Source organism: Phycodurus eques, chromosome 12 (genome assembly GCF_024500275.1).
Source record: "Phycodurus eques isolate BA_2022a chromosome 12, UOR_Pequ_1.1, whole genome shotgun sequence".
Lineage (NCBI taxonomy): Eukaryota > Metazoa > Chordata > Actinopteri > Syngnathiformes > Syngnathidae > Phycodurus > Phycodurus eques.
The window spans coordinates 9,004,235-9,022,323 of record NC_084536.1 but is presented as its reverse complement, the minus strand read 5'-3'; the positions used below and the strand labels follow the sequence as shown (position 1 = coordinate 9,022,323).

At 38.8% G+C, this 18,089-nt stretch overlaps 2 protein-coding genes across 4 annotated transcripts in view; both read left to right on the top strand.

The window, feature by feature from the left end:
- The window catches only part of lats2 (large tumor suppressor kinase 2), a 39,930-nt gene extending 32,553 nt beyond the window's left edge, over window positions 1–7,377 (top strand). The window contains exons 7-9 of one of the 2 annotated variants that reach the window (XM_061691678.1): window positions 1,659–1,841; window positions 1,927–2,033; window positions 3,012–7,377. In XM_061691678.1, coding sequence (XP_061547662.1) covers window positions 1,659–1,841; window positions 1,927–2,033; window positions 3,012–3,518 — 797 coding nt within the window. In that variant the 3' untranslated portion in view covers window positions 3,519–7,377. Of the gene's footprint in view, window positions 1–1,658; window positions 1,842–1,926; window positions 2,040–3,011 lie in introns of both variants that reach the window. The other variant, XM_061691677.1, reaches the window with a different exon arrangement.
- Window positions 7,378–9,390: 2,013 nt separating this feature from the next.
- Window positions 9,391–18,089, top strand: part of xpo4 (exportin 4) — a 54,901-nt gene continuing 46,202 nt past the window's right edge. For both annotated transcript variants that reach the window (XM_061692876.1, XM_061692877.1), the window contains exons 1-6: window positions 9,391–9,460; window positions 12,302–12,407; window positions 13,318–13,459; window positions 15,793–15,931; window positions 16,019–16,135; window positions 17,377–17,530. In XM_061692876.1, the coding sequence (XP_061548860.1) occupies window positions 9,395–9,460; window positions 12,302–12,407; window positions 13,318–13,459; window positions 15,793–15,931; window positions 16,019–16,135; window positions 17,377–17,530 (724 nt within the window). In that variant the 5' untranslated portion in view covers window positions 9,391–9,394. The remainder of the gene's footprint in view (window positions 9,461–12,301; window positions 12,408–13,317; window positions 13,460–15,792; window positions 15,932–16,018; window positions 16,136–17,376; window positions 17,531–18,089) is intronic.

Here is an 18,089-nt window from a genome sequence, read left to right as displayed (position 1 = left end):
GATACTTCGACACTAGTAGTTAAATTAGCTAACATCAATACCTTGTTGATGATTGTAGACATGCTGTTGTGGTTTGTACGTAAATTAGCTCTGCTTTGCAGTAGACACGTTTTGTCTTCGTCTTCTTTTTGAGGTGTGAAAGGATCCTAAACTCATCACTGCTAAGCTTTGAGGTAGTGATTTTGCGTTGACTTTTTTTGTACTCTGTTAGGATAGACCAATTATCAACCGGGCCGATTACTGGCACTGATATTCAACATTTTGACCATATTGGAATGTCTTTTTTTTTTTTTTAATCCGATGCGCCGGTAATAGATCAATTTAAAACTGGGTAAATTTCAGGGAGGTATTTATTGATTTATTTAAATTTTCAGTTAATTTTACAACCCCAATTCCAATGAAGTTGGGACGTTGTGTTAAACATAAATAAATACAGAATACAATGATTTGCAAATCATGTTCAACCTTGAATACACTTCAAAGACAAGATATTTAATGTTCAAACTAATCAACTTTATTGTTTTTAGCAAATAATCATTAACTTCAAATTTTATGGCTGCAACACGTTCCAAAAAAGCTGGGACAGGGTCATGTTTACCACTGTGTTACATCACCTTTTCTTTTAACAACATTCAATAAACGTTTGGGAACTGAGGACATTAATTGTTGAAGCTTCGTAGGTGGAATTCTTTCCCATTTTGCTTGATGTACAGCTTCAGCTGTTCTACAGGCCGGGGTCTCGGTTGTTGTATTTTATACTTCATAATGCGCCACACATTTTCAATGGGAGACAGGTCTGGACTGCAAGCAGGCCAGTCTAGTACCCGCACTCTTTTACTACAAAGCCACGCTGTTGTCACACGTGCAGAATGTGGTTTGGCATTGTATTGCTGAAATAAGCAGGGACGTACATGAAAAAGCCGTTGCTTGGATGGCAGCATATGTTTCTCCAAAACCTGTATGTACCTTTCAGCATTAATGGTGCCTTCACAGATGGGTAAGTTACCCATGCCATTGGCACTAACACAGCCCCATACCATAACAGATGCTGGCTTTTGAACTTTGCGTCCATGTTGTTTGTTGTTGATAAATGGCTTTTGCTTTGCATAGTTTCAAGTTGCACTTACGGATGTAGCGCCGAAATGTATTTACTGACATTGGTTTTCTGAAGGGCGGCAGGGTTGACGACTGGTTAGAGCTTCATCCTCACAGTTCTGAGGACCGGGGTTCAATCGCCGGCCCCGCCTGTGTGGAGTTTGCATGTTCTCCCCGTGCCTGCGTGGGTTTTCTCCGGGCATTCCGGTTTCCTCCCACATCTCAAAAACATGCATGAATTGGAGACTCTAAATTGCCCGTAGGTGTGGATGTGAGTGTGAATGGTTGTTTGTTTGTATGTGCCCTGCGATTGGCTGGCAACCAGTTCAGGGTGTACCCCGCCTCCTGTCCGATGATAGCTGGGAAAGGCTCCAGCACGCCCGCGACCCTAGTGAGGAGAAGCGGCTCAGAAAATGGATGGATGGTTTTCTGAAATGTTCCTGAGCCCATGTGGTGATATTCTTTACACATCGATGTCGGTTTTTGATGCAGTGCTGCCTGAGGGATCGAATGTCACGGGCATTACTTACCACCCTCTATCTGCACACCCCCCCTCCGTGCAGGAAGCCACGTGAGACAGGACAGCATGGAGCCCAGCGATTTCTGGGATGATGTGTCTAACTGCCGCTGTGGTGACCGACTGATGACGCTGGAACAGAGGGCGAATCGGCAACACCAGCGCTGCCTGGCCCACTCGTTGGTGGGGACACCCAACTACATCGCCCCTGAGGTGCTGCTGCGCAAAGGTGGGACCGCTGGAACGTGATTACCGATCTCATCCGGTGACCGTAACTGAAGCACTGATTGATGGGTTGTTTTGTGTGTCTTTAGGTTACACGCAATTATGTGACTGGTGGAGCGTCGGGGTGATCTTGTTTGAGATGCTGGTGGGGCAGCCACCCTTCCTGGCACCCACTCCCACAGAGACTCAAATTAAGGTGGATGTATGTAACGTGGTAGAGTAGGAGGGGAGACTGTCGCTCGGCCAGTTCCGGTCCTATAGCTGCAATGTAACCAAGATTTATGTTTAAGTCAGAACCTGTCGTATTCTATCACTAACATACGCTAACGCAGTAAAATAATGAATACACACCCATAAAGATTTGCCTTTGTAAATATTGAACAAGTTAAATAGTTACGATTGCCGGCCCGGACTGTTTCCTCTCAGATCAGGGAGGGAAAAAAATCGCTCTTAACACACCCCAACCGGATAATCGCTAAGAATAATCTTGTGGAGACATTCAATAATGTTCGACCCAGTAGTCGGTATGGATGTTACCCTGCATAAGATTTTAATTTTTTTTATTTTTAAATCGGTTGACCACACACACAAATTGACTGTCTTCTAACAGACCTGCAAACACCAAAGGCATGAAAAAGGTGACCAAAAAAAAAAAACAATTGTAGGGGGAGGTCTGGTGGGATCACAGAGGTTTTTATTTTATTTTTTTTTAAACATAAATTAAGTAATCTAGAAGACTGAAGAGTACAATAAGGAAAAATAAAAAAAGATTCTTCATGCAGAAAAACATTTATTTATACCACGCAAGAACATGTTGTTCAATCACTTTCACTCCTGGTGTAGCATAATAATAATAATTATTAAAGAGCAATTAAATCTCACTATTAGTAATATTTCTGGTTAGAATGGATTAAAATACAAATTAAGTGGATCACATTTACTTTATTAGCATATAACCATATGAATTGATGGAATGTCATGGGTGCGCACTGTATATGGGTGGAATTTTAAATTTTTGAGGTCAACTTTGGGAGTGCACATTATAGTAGCGAGCGAATTATCCATGAGAACTTACGGTAATCACTTTTAACACGCCTCATACCACAGGATGATTACTCGTATAATTGCTCTTAACATACATCACAGGATAATCACTCATTTGTTGTTTGTCCAGGTAATCAACTGGGAGAGTACGCTACAGGTGCCCGCCCAAGTCAAACTAAGCCCGGAAGCCGTGGATATCATCGGACGCCTCTGCTGCTCGGCCCAGGACCGCCTGGGTGCCAACGGCGCTGGTGAGATCAAGGCGCACCCCTTTTTCACTAAGGTGGACTTCTCCAGCAACCTCCGCCAGCAGCCCGCCCCCTACCGACCCAAGATCGCCCACCCTATGGACACATCCAACTTTGACCCGGTGGATGAGGAGGGCAGCCCCGGGGCCTGGAGCGACAGCGGGGACAGCACCCGGGCCCTGGACGCGCTATGCTCGCCCCACGGCAAGCACCCAGAGCACGCCTTCTACGAGTTCACCTTCCGCAGGTTCTTCGACGACAACGGCTGCCCCTTCCGTTACCCCAAGCCCCTGGAGGGTGGTGAGGGCCCGCCCAGCCCTGAGGAAGAGGATGAGGATGAAGACGACGACGAGGAAGCAGGGGAAGGATGTGAGCCGGTGTACGTTTAGACCACCTGTCACTGATGGACTCCCCTAGGACTGACACCCTCCTCGCACGGGACCAACAAGCACCAGCTGCCACTTGACGAGTCTGGTAAGAATGACAACTAGTCAGGAGTCCCAAGCGATAGCACCTCAGTCTTCCTTCCATTCCTTTCTTTCGTCTTACATGACTGAAACACGGCAAAGTGACTTTGATTAAGCGCTTTTTTTTTTTTTTTTTTTTTTGCTTTTTTTTTATAAACATTGAAATGTGAAGAGGGAGTTGGGTAAATTCATCGGGAAAGGTGGGCATGGGAGTAGGACTGAACCAAAGCGACTCACAAAGGGGTGACAAATTTCTAGGGAAGTTTAGGAGGGGAATGTTGGACATATTCAAAGCTGGACACTCTCCATGGGAAGTTTAGATATGTTTAGAATACACTATATATATTCCCCACAGACTATCTGAAAGACAAGGGATTGCATACCCACTTATTTTGCGGTATATAGGGCAGGGCAGCTTGTCGGAATCCCTAATTTTATGAAGGAAAAAAAAGACATAATTTTATGAGAATAAGTGGTATATTTTCGAGGTCTTTTTTTGTAAATGTAAAATAACAAAAAAAACCAACAAATTTTCTTTAAAAAACAAAATGAAAATCCAACTTTATTCTTGTAATTTTGTTTTTTTTTATCTGTTGAAATTCCAGGAATTTACCAATTTTTAAATGATTTTGGAGGGGGAAAAAAAATTCCAACTTTTTTTCTGTTGAAATTCTTCACATTTGTGAATTTTTACCAATTCTGGCGTCTCTTTATGTCGTTTACCAAGGGGCGCAGCTTGTGAGAATCCATAATTTTATAATAAATTATTTTTCAAGGAACAAATTCCTAAATTAATGTTATGTAATTTTAGAAAACTTACCAAAAAGGTCATGACAAAAAAATGGCAATATACAATAAATAAATAAAAGTGTTTTTTTTGTTGTTTTTTTTTTTATAAAAATCTGACCTCACTATATTCTTGTAATTTTCTCACTTTTTGCCTACATTGAAATTAAGTTTCCATCTTTGGCAATTTTTGAATATTTTATAGAGAACAAAATCTGTAATTATACAAGAATAAACAGTTTTTTAAAAATGCGAGAAAAAAATACCCCAAAATACAACTTAATTCTTGTAATTTTCAGACTTTTGTGTCTCATTTTTGTTTTATATATATATATATATATATATATATATATATATATATATATTAAAAAATAGTAAAATAAGGAAACTAAGCGGAGAAAGAGAAAAAACGCAGCAAAACGCATGCATTTGACTTAAGTGCAATACAATGTCCTTTTTCTAAACACTCTCCATTTGAAAGTATTGAAGTGCTATGTACAAACTTATTGCTTTATATACAATGTACAGTATACACTAACAGTATATACAGTATACTGTGTGTGTGCGTGCATGTGCGTTACTTACGACAAGCTGCTTATTAGTATTATTTACCCGTAATCATTATTACCTGTTTTGTCGCGATGGTGATGATGAATGTGGAACGTCGATGGCCGAGCTTTACCTGGCCTACGTCAGGGCTGGTCCCTGAATGCAGCATGGCTGAGCTCTCAGAGAAGCCATGCGGTGGATTTATGGCAAGTTTGAAAAGAAAGAAACGCTTTGTTTTTGGGGGGGGCGAGGGGGGGTAGTTTTTGGCTTCGTTAGTTGATCTGAAACATATGTTTTGAGTGGATATCCCAAAATTGTCAAGGAGTATAAAGGCCACACTACCTAGGAAAAAAACCATCCTGAAATCATGAAAATCCTTATTGTCAGTGTCAAAATGTGACATGAATAAAGTTGTGATTATGAAAATGAAGTAGGTGTCATTTTACAAAAAGAAAAGCTTTACTGTGATGTTAAATCATAATATTACAAGAATAATGTCATAGCATTACTAAGGTTTTTTTTCAAAAAATAAGTCGCAATGTTAAGACGACGTACTATTATGGGGGGAATCAGTGCTCTAGGAGTGGTTATCTTTCAAGAAAAAAAATTATGTAAATATTGTACAAAAATATGGAGTCATTTTACGTAAAAAATATTTCATCAAGAATGAAGTAATCATGATGAAAAGGGCAAGAAAATCTTTTAAAACTTTTAATTAAAATGCCTAGTTTAACAAGAATAAGGTTGTAATTTTTCAAGGAAATTTGTAATGTTTTGTAATTAGTCGTAGATTTCACTTATCAACTTTATTTTCGCAACTTTACAACTTTTTGCTGAAAACATCAGAACTTGTCTTCTAATAATACAGCTATTTTTGCAGCATTAACTTAATTCACGCAACGTTAGGACTTAATTCTTGTAATATGACTTTTTTTGTAATGTTAGTATTATTTTGATTTTTTTTTCTTCTGAACTTTACGTCTATTGTAACGTTACAGCTTTTTTATTCTGTGAACGTTATCACTTCTGTATTTTTTTCTGAACTTTCATTACTTTCTTGTAACCTGGCAACGTCATAACATTACGACTTCTCATAACACTATGGACATCATTCTCAACATTATTACTCTATCCTCTTAACATTATTCTCATAGCATTACAACTTTGTTCTTGTGAATTGACTGTTTTTCTTCTAAAAATACGACTAATTTCTCATATTACAACTTTAGTCTCTTAACATTACAACATTATTTTTGTAATACCACAACTTAATTCTTGGAATTTAATGACTTAACTGTCAACACATATCTTTATTCTTGTAATATTACCATGTAACTTTTAATTTTTTTCCCCTCACAACTTTCCAACTAAATTCTCGTAATTTTATTTTTTTCTTAACGTGTGGCCCAAATACTCCTTCGTTGATGGATAGTTGTTTCATATACTTCACAAAGCCATTGTAAAGTGCAGCGGTTTTATCATAATTTTAACATTTTGAGAACAGTGGTTGACAATCTGCAGAAGCAACTGACCTTTTTTGTCAGTATTCCCGACTAATTCCTTACGTATGACTAGCAGGATGAGGTGGTGTGTCCATTATTATTATTATTATTTTTTTAACTTTATCGTGCTTGGACAATGACTGTAAATTGTTAACCAAAATAGCAAAATTGCCCAAGTCGTTTTTTAACTTACTGCTACCAAATCAATAAAAATACCAATGTACTTGCTTAAAAATTTTGTTTTTCCTCTTGTATCCAAAAGTGTTCAATTTTCACTTGGGCAACTACACTATTTGGTTGACGAAATGTGCGTTGTGTGTGTGTGTGTGTGTGTGTGTGTGTGTGTTGTAAAGCCAGCTGAACTATCCCTACACCACCATTGTGTTCCTTTTTTTTGTGGAGGAGGGCGCTGCCTCCATTTTGTGGCCTTTCTTTTTTGTATTTACTGCACTTGTTGTACTTGTCTGACTGTTACAGGGGCAGAAAGGAGAGTTAAAAATTTTGCAGTCCCAAAAAAAAAAAAAACCTCAGGGGTTAAATGTTTAAGACGTACTGGCCCTTTAAAAATACAACAAAAAGCTTTATAAGTAATGGAGTGTGAGTGTTTTTTTAGTTACAAAGTGATGACTGACAATCATTGACTGATTTTTGTTTTCTTTTAATTGTATGTATTTGTACCCCCCAAGGAGCGTGTGTAATGTATATTAATCGTGAATTTATATTTATACAGATATACATATTTTTTTGTATCTTTCCCGTCTCCCCACATCACCTTGTTTTCTTCCCCCTGTGCTCTCAGAAATTGTATGCATTATTATTATTATTATTATTACTAGCAAAGTTACTTTTTCTTTTCTACATTCGTGTATAAACGGAGACTTTGTTGATGCAGCGGTCCTTTTTTGTGTCAAATGTTATGTATAAATTAAATTAACCCACTCAGACTCCTGACTGCTTTTTTTTTGTGCACGCTCATCAACACGTCCCATATTTTGTATTAAGATATATAAAATCAAGATTTGTTTTACTATACATGAAATGGAACTGAAATTATTTTATTTTTGTTCCAGTACAATTTAAAAATTTGCACAATTTCCCATTTCTTTATGCCACATCACGTTTTCATATAACAAAAGCCATTTTAATAAAATTAACAAATTTTCTCATTGAGTGCTAATGCAGTAGTATATGATGCATTCAACATGCTAATATAAGTACCCACTTGATACATACAAGTGGCAAATAAATGAAATAAAAGTGATATTTTTATTGCAGTTTCTAAAAATATCTCTGGTTTTGTAACCATTTTTATTTGGGTGTTTTAGTACTTTTATTTTTAAATAGATATTTGGGGTTTTAGGACAGTGTGTTTTTATTTACAATATTAGATTTTTTAAAGCACTTTGTAAAATGATTTTTTGGTGGTAGTTGTTAATAGTTGGTATTTTAAAACTGTTTTTTTTTTTTTTTTTTTAAATAAAGTTTTTGTCTTTTAACCATATTTTTGTGTGTGTGTTTTAAAAAAACATTTTGTGACAGTTTTGTTGTTTTAGAAGCGTGTTTGATTGATATTTGTTGTTGGAGAGTGTGGTGTGGCGTTTGGTGCGTAAGTGGGTTTATTGCATTGCAGCACCCGAGGTGAGATTTTATTTAACTCCCCCTCGCCCCTTCATTTGTGATTTACATTAGAAGCAATGTTATTTTTTTAATTTTGTCTTTAATAAAATAATACCCAATTTTAAAGTGAAATAACATTTAAAATGATTTACTATAATTGAAAATATAAAATGAAAAACTCAAAAAAAGGATGTCTACTATGCATGTATAATAAAATATTTTTTTTCTTTTTCTTATGTGCATATTAGTATCGTGGATTAGGCCAATGGAGAAATCGACTGAGTCTCCACAAATGATCAATAATAATTAAGACACCTCCATGGCGCAATACATAAATATAAAACTCCTTACTTACTGATTAGCATACCATGTTGTGGCTAATCGCTATGAAGCAAGTTATCAAGCAAGTACACTGCTAATAACGAGGTGGGGTGGCTATTTGCAGAGGTATGTGCAATTCACAATATGAGAGTTGCAAGTTTCAAGCAAGTCCCAAGTTACTGTGGCAAAAATTAAGCAAATCCATCCCGACTAAATATATGTCATTACTTGTTTGGAGGAAGATGTCAGTCACAATTGGAGTTGCTCGTATATATATAATGGTGTGATGATAAAATATGTTTTCACTGATCATAACACAAAATGTGCCTATACACCTATAAAAGCTAAATGAACAAAAACTTAAGAGTATGACGTGAAATTTAGATATGTTATACAGTACATACGTTGTTGTTTTTCTTTCTAACATTTGCATGACTGTTTAAGGCTACCAATACAGTAACTTACTGTGATGCTAAATTTTAAAATATTTTGTAGCTATATGGGAGTAAACCTATGTAATCATCAGAGTTAAAAACGTCATGACTTGTTTTTGGTGTCTATATGTTTCCCCAAATATATTTGTCAGTGTGTGTGAATGGCTAAATGAGAGACAATGAGTTTGTACACGTACGTTGCCACTTTATGAAGTTCAGTGCATTGGCTTGCTTTACGGACGGATCTGCCACATCAAATATGGCGGACGTGCTGACGTCTTACAGAAATGAGATAATACCACACAAGGCGGCGTTTATATATACACGTCTATGCTATCACGTTCACAATCGTTGTTTTTAAATGGCATAGTTTCCAGTTTCACTCTCCGCGTTGTACATAATTTCAATGTCTTATCAAATCTTTGACCCGCTATCGGTGAGCTAATTATGCAGTTATAAGTTAGCACAGCTTACCTGCATGCGACCGGGGGTGAAATGTTTTGTTTTCCTCGGGGAGGGCTGGAGTGTGAAGTGTGTTACCCATAATGCCGTGAACCGCGATCGCGTCATCTTCGAGGGCCCGGCATCAATGATGGCGGCGCTCGGTACGGCAGAAGTCATCAGCCAGCTGGAAAGTGCTGCCAAAGTTTTAATGGTGAGACGTGACATGCGTTCCTCGCGGCCGACGTGACGCTCGAACGTCCTGAGGCGAGGAGAGTCTCACCAGGGTTCGCTATTGCCTTCTTTTAATGGCCACACTTTGTATCGGAGCGTTGCGTGGCCAAGCTTCTTCTTGTTCTCCTCCTTTCTTATTCCAACCCCAATATTGGCATCGATAGTCGGCCTCCGCTCGCCTTTAGAACCGCCGAGCTATACCCGGTTGTTCGAAAAACTCGGTACCACGTTAGTGTCAAAGTTTCCAAAACCAATAACAGCACCCTACTACTACCACCACCACGACCGACCGAGTGAACTCTCTTCCAAAGCCGAGTAGTCACTTCATTCCCGGGTTAAGCGTGTAGGCGCTCCCAGGCTAGCCAGTTAGCTTCTCCAGACTTTAATGGAGCATCCTAAAGCTAACTGTGCGGTCTCCAGAATCCTCCCTAGTATTCACAACCTCTTCTGTCGGACCCAAACCAAGTAGACCCCAACCTAGCAATGTAGTTCTACTAAAGCTAACTATGTAGCCACACTCAGCCAAAACAAGCAACACCCCAAGTTAGCTACAGTCCCCTCCAAAAGCATTGGAGCAGCAAGGTCAATTCCTTTGTTTTTGTTGTATACTGAAGAAATTTGGATTGAAAATCAAAAGATGGATATGAGACAAAAGTTCAGAATGCCAGTTTTTATTTCATGGTGTTTACATTTAGATATGTTAAACAACTCAGGACAGAGCACCTTTTGTTTGAACCCACCTACTTTTCAAGTGAGCAAAAGCAGTGGAAGGTGACTGATGGGTCTTTGTAGTTTCTCAGGTGTCTTTTAGATTGATTGCTTAAACATTAGATAGTTCTTGTTTTTGGCTTTGGGTTTCACCTGTGAAAACTGCATTTGCTGTCAAGAAAACATCAAGAGCAAACCATTTTGACGCTGAGAGAAGAGGGAAAGTCGATCAGAGCTATTGCACAATTGCACAACAATTTGGAATGTCCTGAAAAAGAAAGAAACTATGAGTGTACTGAGCAACAGACATCGAACAGGTCGGCCAAGGGTATCAACAACACTTGATGACAGAAACAACATGAGAGTTGTGAAGAAACACCCAAAGACAACAGTCAGTGACATCACCGCCAATCTCTACAGGGCAGGGGTGAAGGTATCAAACGACTCATCAGCAAAAAGAATTGGAAGGCCATATTGGATTTTGCAAAGAAGTACAGAGATGAGCCACATACATTTTGGAACAAAGGTTTATGGACTGATGAGACCAAGATTAACCTCTACCAAAGTGATGGTGAGGCCAAAGTATGGAGAAAGAAAGGATCTGCTTATGATCCAAAACACACAAGCTCATCTGTGAAGCATGGTGGAGGTAATGTTATGGCTAGGGCTTGCATGGGTACTTCTGGACCGGGCTCACTATTCTTTATTGATGATGTAACTCATGATGGTAGCAACGGGAATTAATTCTGAAGTCTACAAAACCATTTTGTCTGGCAATTTACAGAAAAATGCATCCAAACTAACCGTGAGAAGCTTCATCATGCAACAAGACAATGACCCAAAACACACGGGCAACACAATAAAGGACTTCATCAGGGGGGAAAAAGTGGAAGGTCGTAGACTGGCCAAGTCAATCACCGGATGTTAACCCGATAGAGCATGCATTTTTACCTCCTGAAGAGGAGACTGAAGGGAGAAACCCCCAGAAACAAACAAGAACTGAAAGAGGCTGCAGTAAAGTCCTGGAAAAGCATTTCAAAGGAACAATGTAACAGTCTGGTGAAGTCAATGGGTCGCAGGCTTGATGCAGTTATTGCAAGAAAGGGTTGTGCGACGAAATATTAAATGTTGTTCACTTTAAGTTAATTTAATAATCTAGATGTAAATACCATGAAATGAAAGCTACAATTCTGAACTTTTGTCTAATATTCATCTTTTGATCTGAAACCCAAAAGTCTTCAGTATAGAACAAAAACGAAGTAATTGACCTTGCCCTTCCAATAACTTTGGAGGGGACTGTAATTACCAAAATTACGTCACACTGTCAGCGATCTCAAATCCTGTCGTTTGCAAGCGGTTTTGGTTTAGGTGTTCAAAGACGACAAACCGCGTAGATGTCAACCTTAAACCATTTCACTGACACATTTGAACTATGTTATGCATAAAACAGAAAATGATTGATTCTGATGGAAGGGCACCTTTAATGACTAAACAAAACCAATGAAGCAATATCACACAAGAGGGCGTGATGTTGTACTCCCCAACATTTTTGAAACAGAGAGCTACTTGGGTACTGATTCATGATAAACACTTCTGAGGCTGCTTCATGTTCAACTACAGGTCAATTACCGGTTATGAACTGAACTGAACATGAACTGATAATGATTCAGTTACTGGTTTGGTCAGTAACATGATAACGGATAAATAGATGCAGTAATAATCATAGGAGAAAAGTATTTTTTTCAAGAAAAGCCCCCCCCCCCAAAAAAATATTTTTGTAATGTTATGAAAATGAATTCATATTTATTTTACATATGAAAGGTGTACTTTTTGCAATAAAAAAGTCGCAGTACTATGAGTATACAATTGTATATTTTCACAATTAAAGATTTAATATTTGGATAATTTTCTTCGGGGAAAAAAAAATTTGTTCTACGTAAAAAGTCCCACAATGTTGCCGTTTGTGTGTGGTAGAATGTTTTTGTTTTTAACAGCGACGCCTTTTTCCGCTTGTGAAATATTATAGCTTTATTCTCAAGATGTTACAATAAGTTACGACTTGTTATTCTCGTCATTTTACAGACAAATGTCTTCTACTTTGTGTTTTTTACAGGCACCGCCGTCGATGGTGAGCACAGAGCAACGGCAACATGCCGAGCACATCTTCCTCTCCTTTAGGAAGTCCAAGTCGCCCTTCGCCATTTGTAAACACATCTTAGGTGAGCAAGGTGTTTAAAGTTGATGAACACAAACCTAATCATAAAAAATAAAATTGCAAAATCTAAAACTATAACCGTTGAAGTCAGTGGTCATACTTTATCTTAATCCCAATTTGGATATCAAATGGCTCCCAAACGGCTCATGAATAATCATTTTGAGTGGTTAAAAAAAACAACATATTTTCAAGGAAAAACTTTTTTTAGGGGGGGGGGGGGAATTGTTGTATTTTTTGGGACAAAAAGATGTAAAACTCAGAGAATAGGTGTATTTCTTTTTTTGAGACATTTTTTAAAAATAGTCTTATTTTTGGGATAAAAACTTTTTTTTTCCAGAAAGATAGTATATTTTTATATATATATATTTTTTCTATATTTTTAAGATAGTCATATTTTTCACAGGTAGTCATCTTTTTTTTTTAAGATCATTGTACTCATCAAGAAAAAGTATTTTTTTCAAATAAGTTTTATTTTTGAGATGAGTAATTTTTTCTGTCATGTTTTTAAAGAAATTTTTTTAAGATAGTTGTATTTTTTAAGGTTGTAGATTATATTTTCAAAGCAAAAGTTGTAGGTTTTTTTTAAGAAAAAGTAATATTTTTTAGGATCAAAAGACTATAATTTTTAAGCTATAAATTATAATGTTTTAGTCTTTAGTCCTATTTTGCTGTTATTTTTTCCCAGTTAAAAAGTTAAAAACTCATAATACAAATTTTCTGTTGTTTTTTTTAGGTAAAATTAGTGTACTTCGAGAGTGTACTTTAAAAAAATAAAAATAAAAAGTAGTATTTTTCCTTTGTATTTCTTTCTGATATTTTTCCCCTAATGAGCCCTTTGGTGAGGTTTTGCTATTCGTGTTGTTTGTGTCTGAAGGGACCGGGTGTACGTGATAAGTGTGTGCTCCCCATTTCAGAGAGCAGCAAAGTGGACTACGTGCTGTTCGAGGCCGCCACCGCCATCATGGAGGCGGTGGTGCGGGAGTGGATTCTGCTGGAGAAGACCAACATAGAGTCCCTCAGAGCCTTCCTGCTCTCATATGTCCTGCACAGACCCAAGTAAGGATGACACAAGTGTGCGCAAAGCGGAAATAAATCTGGAGGTGTATTTAAGGTGGAAATACACGTGCAGAGATGTTAAGTTGGAAATAAAGGTGGCGGGGTGTTGTTAAGATGGCTGTACAGGTGGGTAGATGTTTTCACAGTGGAAAGAAAAGAGCAGTTTTTTATTAATTTAAAAAATATATATATTATTCCATCCAGTGACCATTCAGTGGAGTTGCACTTCCTTGTTCATAAATAACTTTACCCAGTTCTACTAGTATAGCTTGCAGTTAGCCAGGAAACTTTGCCCACAACTCGAAACAAATACATCTTCCCTGAAATGTAATGTGTTTTGTGTTATTTAGGTGACGTGTCTTGCGTTTGGCACCGTGCACGTTGTGTAGCGAGGCAGCATCAAACCAAGCTCATTGCAAGCCGGACAGCAGTTTAAAGCCGCCGGAGCGGCGTTACAGGCGGCCGTCAGCCACAGTTGCCTGCCACAATCGTGGGAGCTCCTCGCCTACCAGTCGCCGCTTCCTTGTTCATAAATAACTTCACCCTGTTCTGCCAGTATAGCGTGTAACTGGCCATGAAACGGTGCCTACAATTTGAAGAAAATATATATTTCTTGAATTGTCATGTGTTTTGTGAGCCACGTGTCTTGGCGTCTGGCACCCACACACGTTGTGTTGCGAGGCAGTCGCGAAACGAATGAGACCCACCGCCTCGCGGCCCATTGCCAGCAGTCAGAGAAGCCACTGGAGGTCCACCACAACAGAGTTAGTGCCGTTAGCCTCACAGCCTCCTTCCCTCCTCCTCCTCGCCCCGGGGGGACCGGAGGCCGTGGCGCGGCTTTGGCCGCTTATGGAGCACGATTCTACGGCCACAGAAGCGCGTTCCCCGATGAATTTCAAAGGCGGGAAAATTGTCCCGGCGGCGCAGGTTACAGTCATTATGCCGGCTCAGCGGCTGTTTCTCTGCAGCCCGTGAAAGCGTCCGATATCTCGGTCGCTGGAAAGGAGCTGTGAGAGAGTGAAGGTGGTACGTGTATTTGATTGACAGGAGAGGTAGGATTTTCAGAGCTCTCAGTGACACGCCCACAGTGTCTGCAAGTTCAAAGAATGTCTCAGTTCTTGACCATTTTGTAGCCTAATTTCACGTACTTTGCTATTTTTTATCCATTCATTAATTGTCAGATTTGTTAACAAGACTCTTCTCTGTGATGTGTTAAATTTTCAAGACTTTTTCTCCTGTTTGGTTGCAAGGTGGAGTGGTGTTGTTACTTTGAAAATAAAGGTGGAGAGAGGTTTTTAAGGTGGAGAGGTGTTTTTAAGTTGGAAATAAAGGTAGAGAAGTGTTTAAGGTGGATATCCAGTTGGAAAGGTGAAAATGCAATTTTAAGGGGGAAATAAAAGGTGGAGAGGTGGGTTTGAGGTTGATGTCCAATAGAGTAATATATGAAGCTTTGATTTTAAAGTTGGCCCTCTCAGCATGTTGGTGGAGAGGTGGCATGTCATGGTAAGACACTATTAACAATCAAAAGTGTGGCCAAAACCGGCAACAACAACAACCGGCTGCTGCTGCACCTGTGCAGAGTGGAGAAAAAAAAGAGTTCTTTGAATTCATTTAACTTTAACGTACATCGGTTGCACATGATTAAAATGTCTTCAAATGACATAATTTACACCTCTTCTCCTAAAAAACAAAGTGTCATAAATTCAAAGAACTCTTTTTTTTCAGTGCATGTGCTGGAGTCACAAGAAGCGATTGTGAGGGCAACAGGCGGCATAAATGATCGCCTTGCTCAATTAATAGGTGTCCTCACAAATATCAGTGATTCATTAAATACACTGGTTAACAAATGAATTCCAAGTCCTTGCATCTTTTACATTGTTGAAATCAAATGTTGTCGGGCATTAATTGTTCATCAGAGCTAATTGTTCGGGTCTCTGATATACTGATTTATTATAAGTTTCTCGGCATCACCTCTTAAGTCTTGCCAAAGCACCAAAAGCTGTAGAAACGTGCATGCGCCAGCCATAAAGTTTGCCTGAGGCACCGCATAATTCCACGGTCATTTCACTCTTGATATAGCTGAACTTTGCCGTGAAAAAGAACGTATGCCATGTTTTTGCGCGTACGCACCTTTTCTACATGAGGCCCCAGATGTTTTTAAGGGGGACATATGAGAGGAGAGATGTTTTTATTGGGGAAATAAAAGTGGAGAAGCGTTAAGGTGGACGGGCGTATTTAAGGTGGCAATGAAAGTGCAGAGGCTTGCTGCTTCTTCTGGAGTGTCAACACTGTAAGCCAAAGAAAAACCAAAAGTTAACCTTTTGCCGTTTTAGCTTGCAGAAGTACGTGCGCGAGCAGATGCTACTGGCTGTGGCCGTCATCGTCAAGCGTGGTACCCTCGACAAAACGGTCAGCTGCAAAAGTGTCTTCCTGGAGGTTGGACAGCTCATCAGCAGCGGGAACCCCAATGTGGTAACGCACCACACACACTGCACTGACCCCGGTGGCCAGTAGGTAGGAGCACAACATTGGTTTGATTGTGCTTTGGTTGTGGTGTAGCAAACGCTGGCGTGCTCCATTCTGACTGCGCTGCTGAGCGAGTTCTCCAGCTCCAGCAAGACCAGCAGCATCGGGCTGAGCATGGAGTTCCACGGAAGCTGTAAACGCCTCTTCCAGGTGTGTGTCTCGCTGCCGCTTAAATAAATAAAGTATAGAGCACTTTTAAAACAACCTCTGTGGAGACAAAGTGCTGTACATCAGTCAAATAAAATGACAGTGAATTAACAAACAATAATCAGAATCAGAATTGAAAAACATCTTTGAGTTTTGGACAGAAAATACATTCTTTTTTTATATTTATATTTCAAACAACAAAATACATTTTATGGGCGCTATGGTACTTTGAAATTGATTTTTCATTTTTTATAACTGAAAACCTAAAAATAATTTTCTCTCTTGGATAAATGCAAGCAAAATTAACTTTAGGTGATTAAAAAACAACAAATTATTGAATTGAAAATATATTACATATTTAGCGGCATGGTGGACAACTGGTTAGCAGTTCTGAGAACCGGGGTTCAAAACCCAGCCCGCCTGTTTTACTTTGGTTTCCTCCCACATCCCAAAAACATGCATGGTAGTTTAATTGAAGACTCTAAATTGCCCCTAGGTGTGAATGTGCGTGCGAATGGTTGTTTGTTTGTTTGTTTGTGCCCTGCGATTGGCTGGCAACCAGTTCAGGGTGTACCCCGGCTCCTGCCTGATGATAGCTGGGATAGGCTCCAGCACGCCCGCGACCCTAGTGAGGAGAAGCGGCTCAGAAAATGGATGGATGGATGGATATTTTTTGTGTTTCAGATAGAAATTTAAACAAATTTACTGAGAACAATTTTGAGTAATTAAAAAAACAAGGATGCATTTTACACTTGGAGCTCAGAGCGGGGCTCCCGGAATGGGCCCGCAGACACCTCGGCCCGGTCCGCCCTAGGAGGGCAACACGGGAACAACGTAACCCGCGAGGAGGAACAGGCCTGGCACAGGTCTGGCGTCAGGAGGATAGGGGTTTGAGTACATGCAAGTGACCGTTTGGCATAAACAGGAGTTACAGATGAGATGATTTCTTCACATTACATTTCTGGATGATGTTATTTCCCAGGCAAACATAAATCAAGGTTCTAGGTTCACCATTTTAATGAATGGTGACCAGTTTTTCTTAGTTATCCATTTGGAAAAAAAGGTTTTCTCGTGTTTTCCCGTTGCTTGTAGCTTGTTTATCTTTCGAATTTAATTAAATTATTTTTTTTAGTGACAACAACAATTACAATTATAGGTTGTGATTGTTCTATGCATTTATGATTGTAATTCACCAATTTAGCCACCAAGTGGCGCAACTTCACTCTTACTGTGTTTTGTATCAGGAGGAGGGTCTGCGGCAGATCTTCGCAATGACCATGGAGGTTCTGCAGGAGTTCAGTCGGCGGGAGAACCTCAGTGCTCAGATGTCTTGCGTCTTCCAGCGCTACCTGGCGTTGGCGAATCAGGTTCTCAGCTGGAACTTCCTGCCGCCTAATCATATCCTTTCTTTTATGGCAGTTAATAACAAGGTCTCCAGTCAGGCCAAAGTAGTCGAGTTAGGCAAAGTGTCAGGATCTGTCAAGGTGGTCTTCACGTTGATAATGAGGGCTGGGAATCCCTACAAAGAAGAAAAAAAACCTCTTTTTTTTTTTGTTGTTGTTGTATAAAAATAAAATGTGTTTACATTGTTTATACCTTGAAAAACAATCAAATTAATTGACAAAAAAATAAAGAAAAAAAATGTTTTCATAAAAAGAAATGAAATTATGTAACCAAATAATTAATAGCAAAGAAAGCCCACAATTATTGTATGGTGTTTTTGTTTATTATTATTAATAATTAAAATAATAATAAATAATTTAAAAAGCTAAGATTATTGCCGTTTTAGAAAAATTGTGTATCTCAAAACTACTTACAAAATTCTAAAAACTTTTATAAAATATAGTGTACAATTATTTCATTCATGGTTTGGAATTAAATGTTTTATTTTATACCTAGAAAAACATTTTCAGGATACAAATAAAAAGTATTGGTTCAATTTTAATAAAATAAAAAA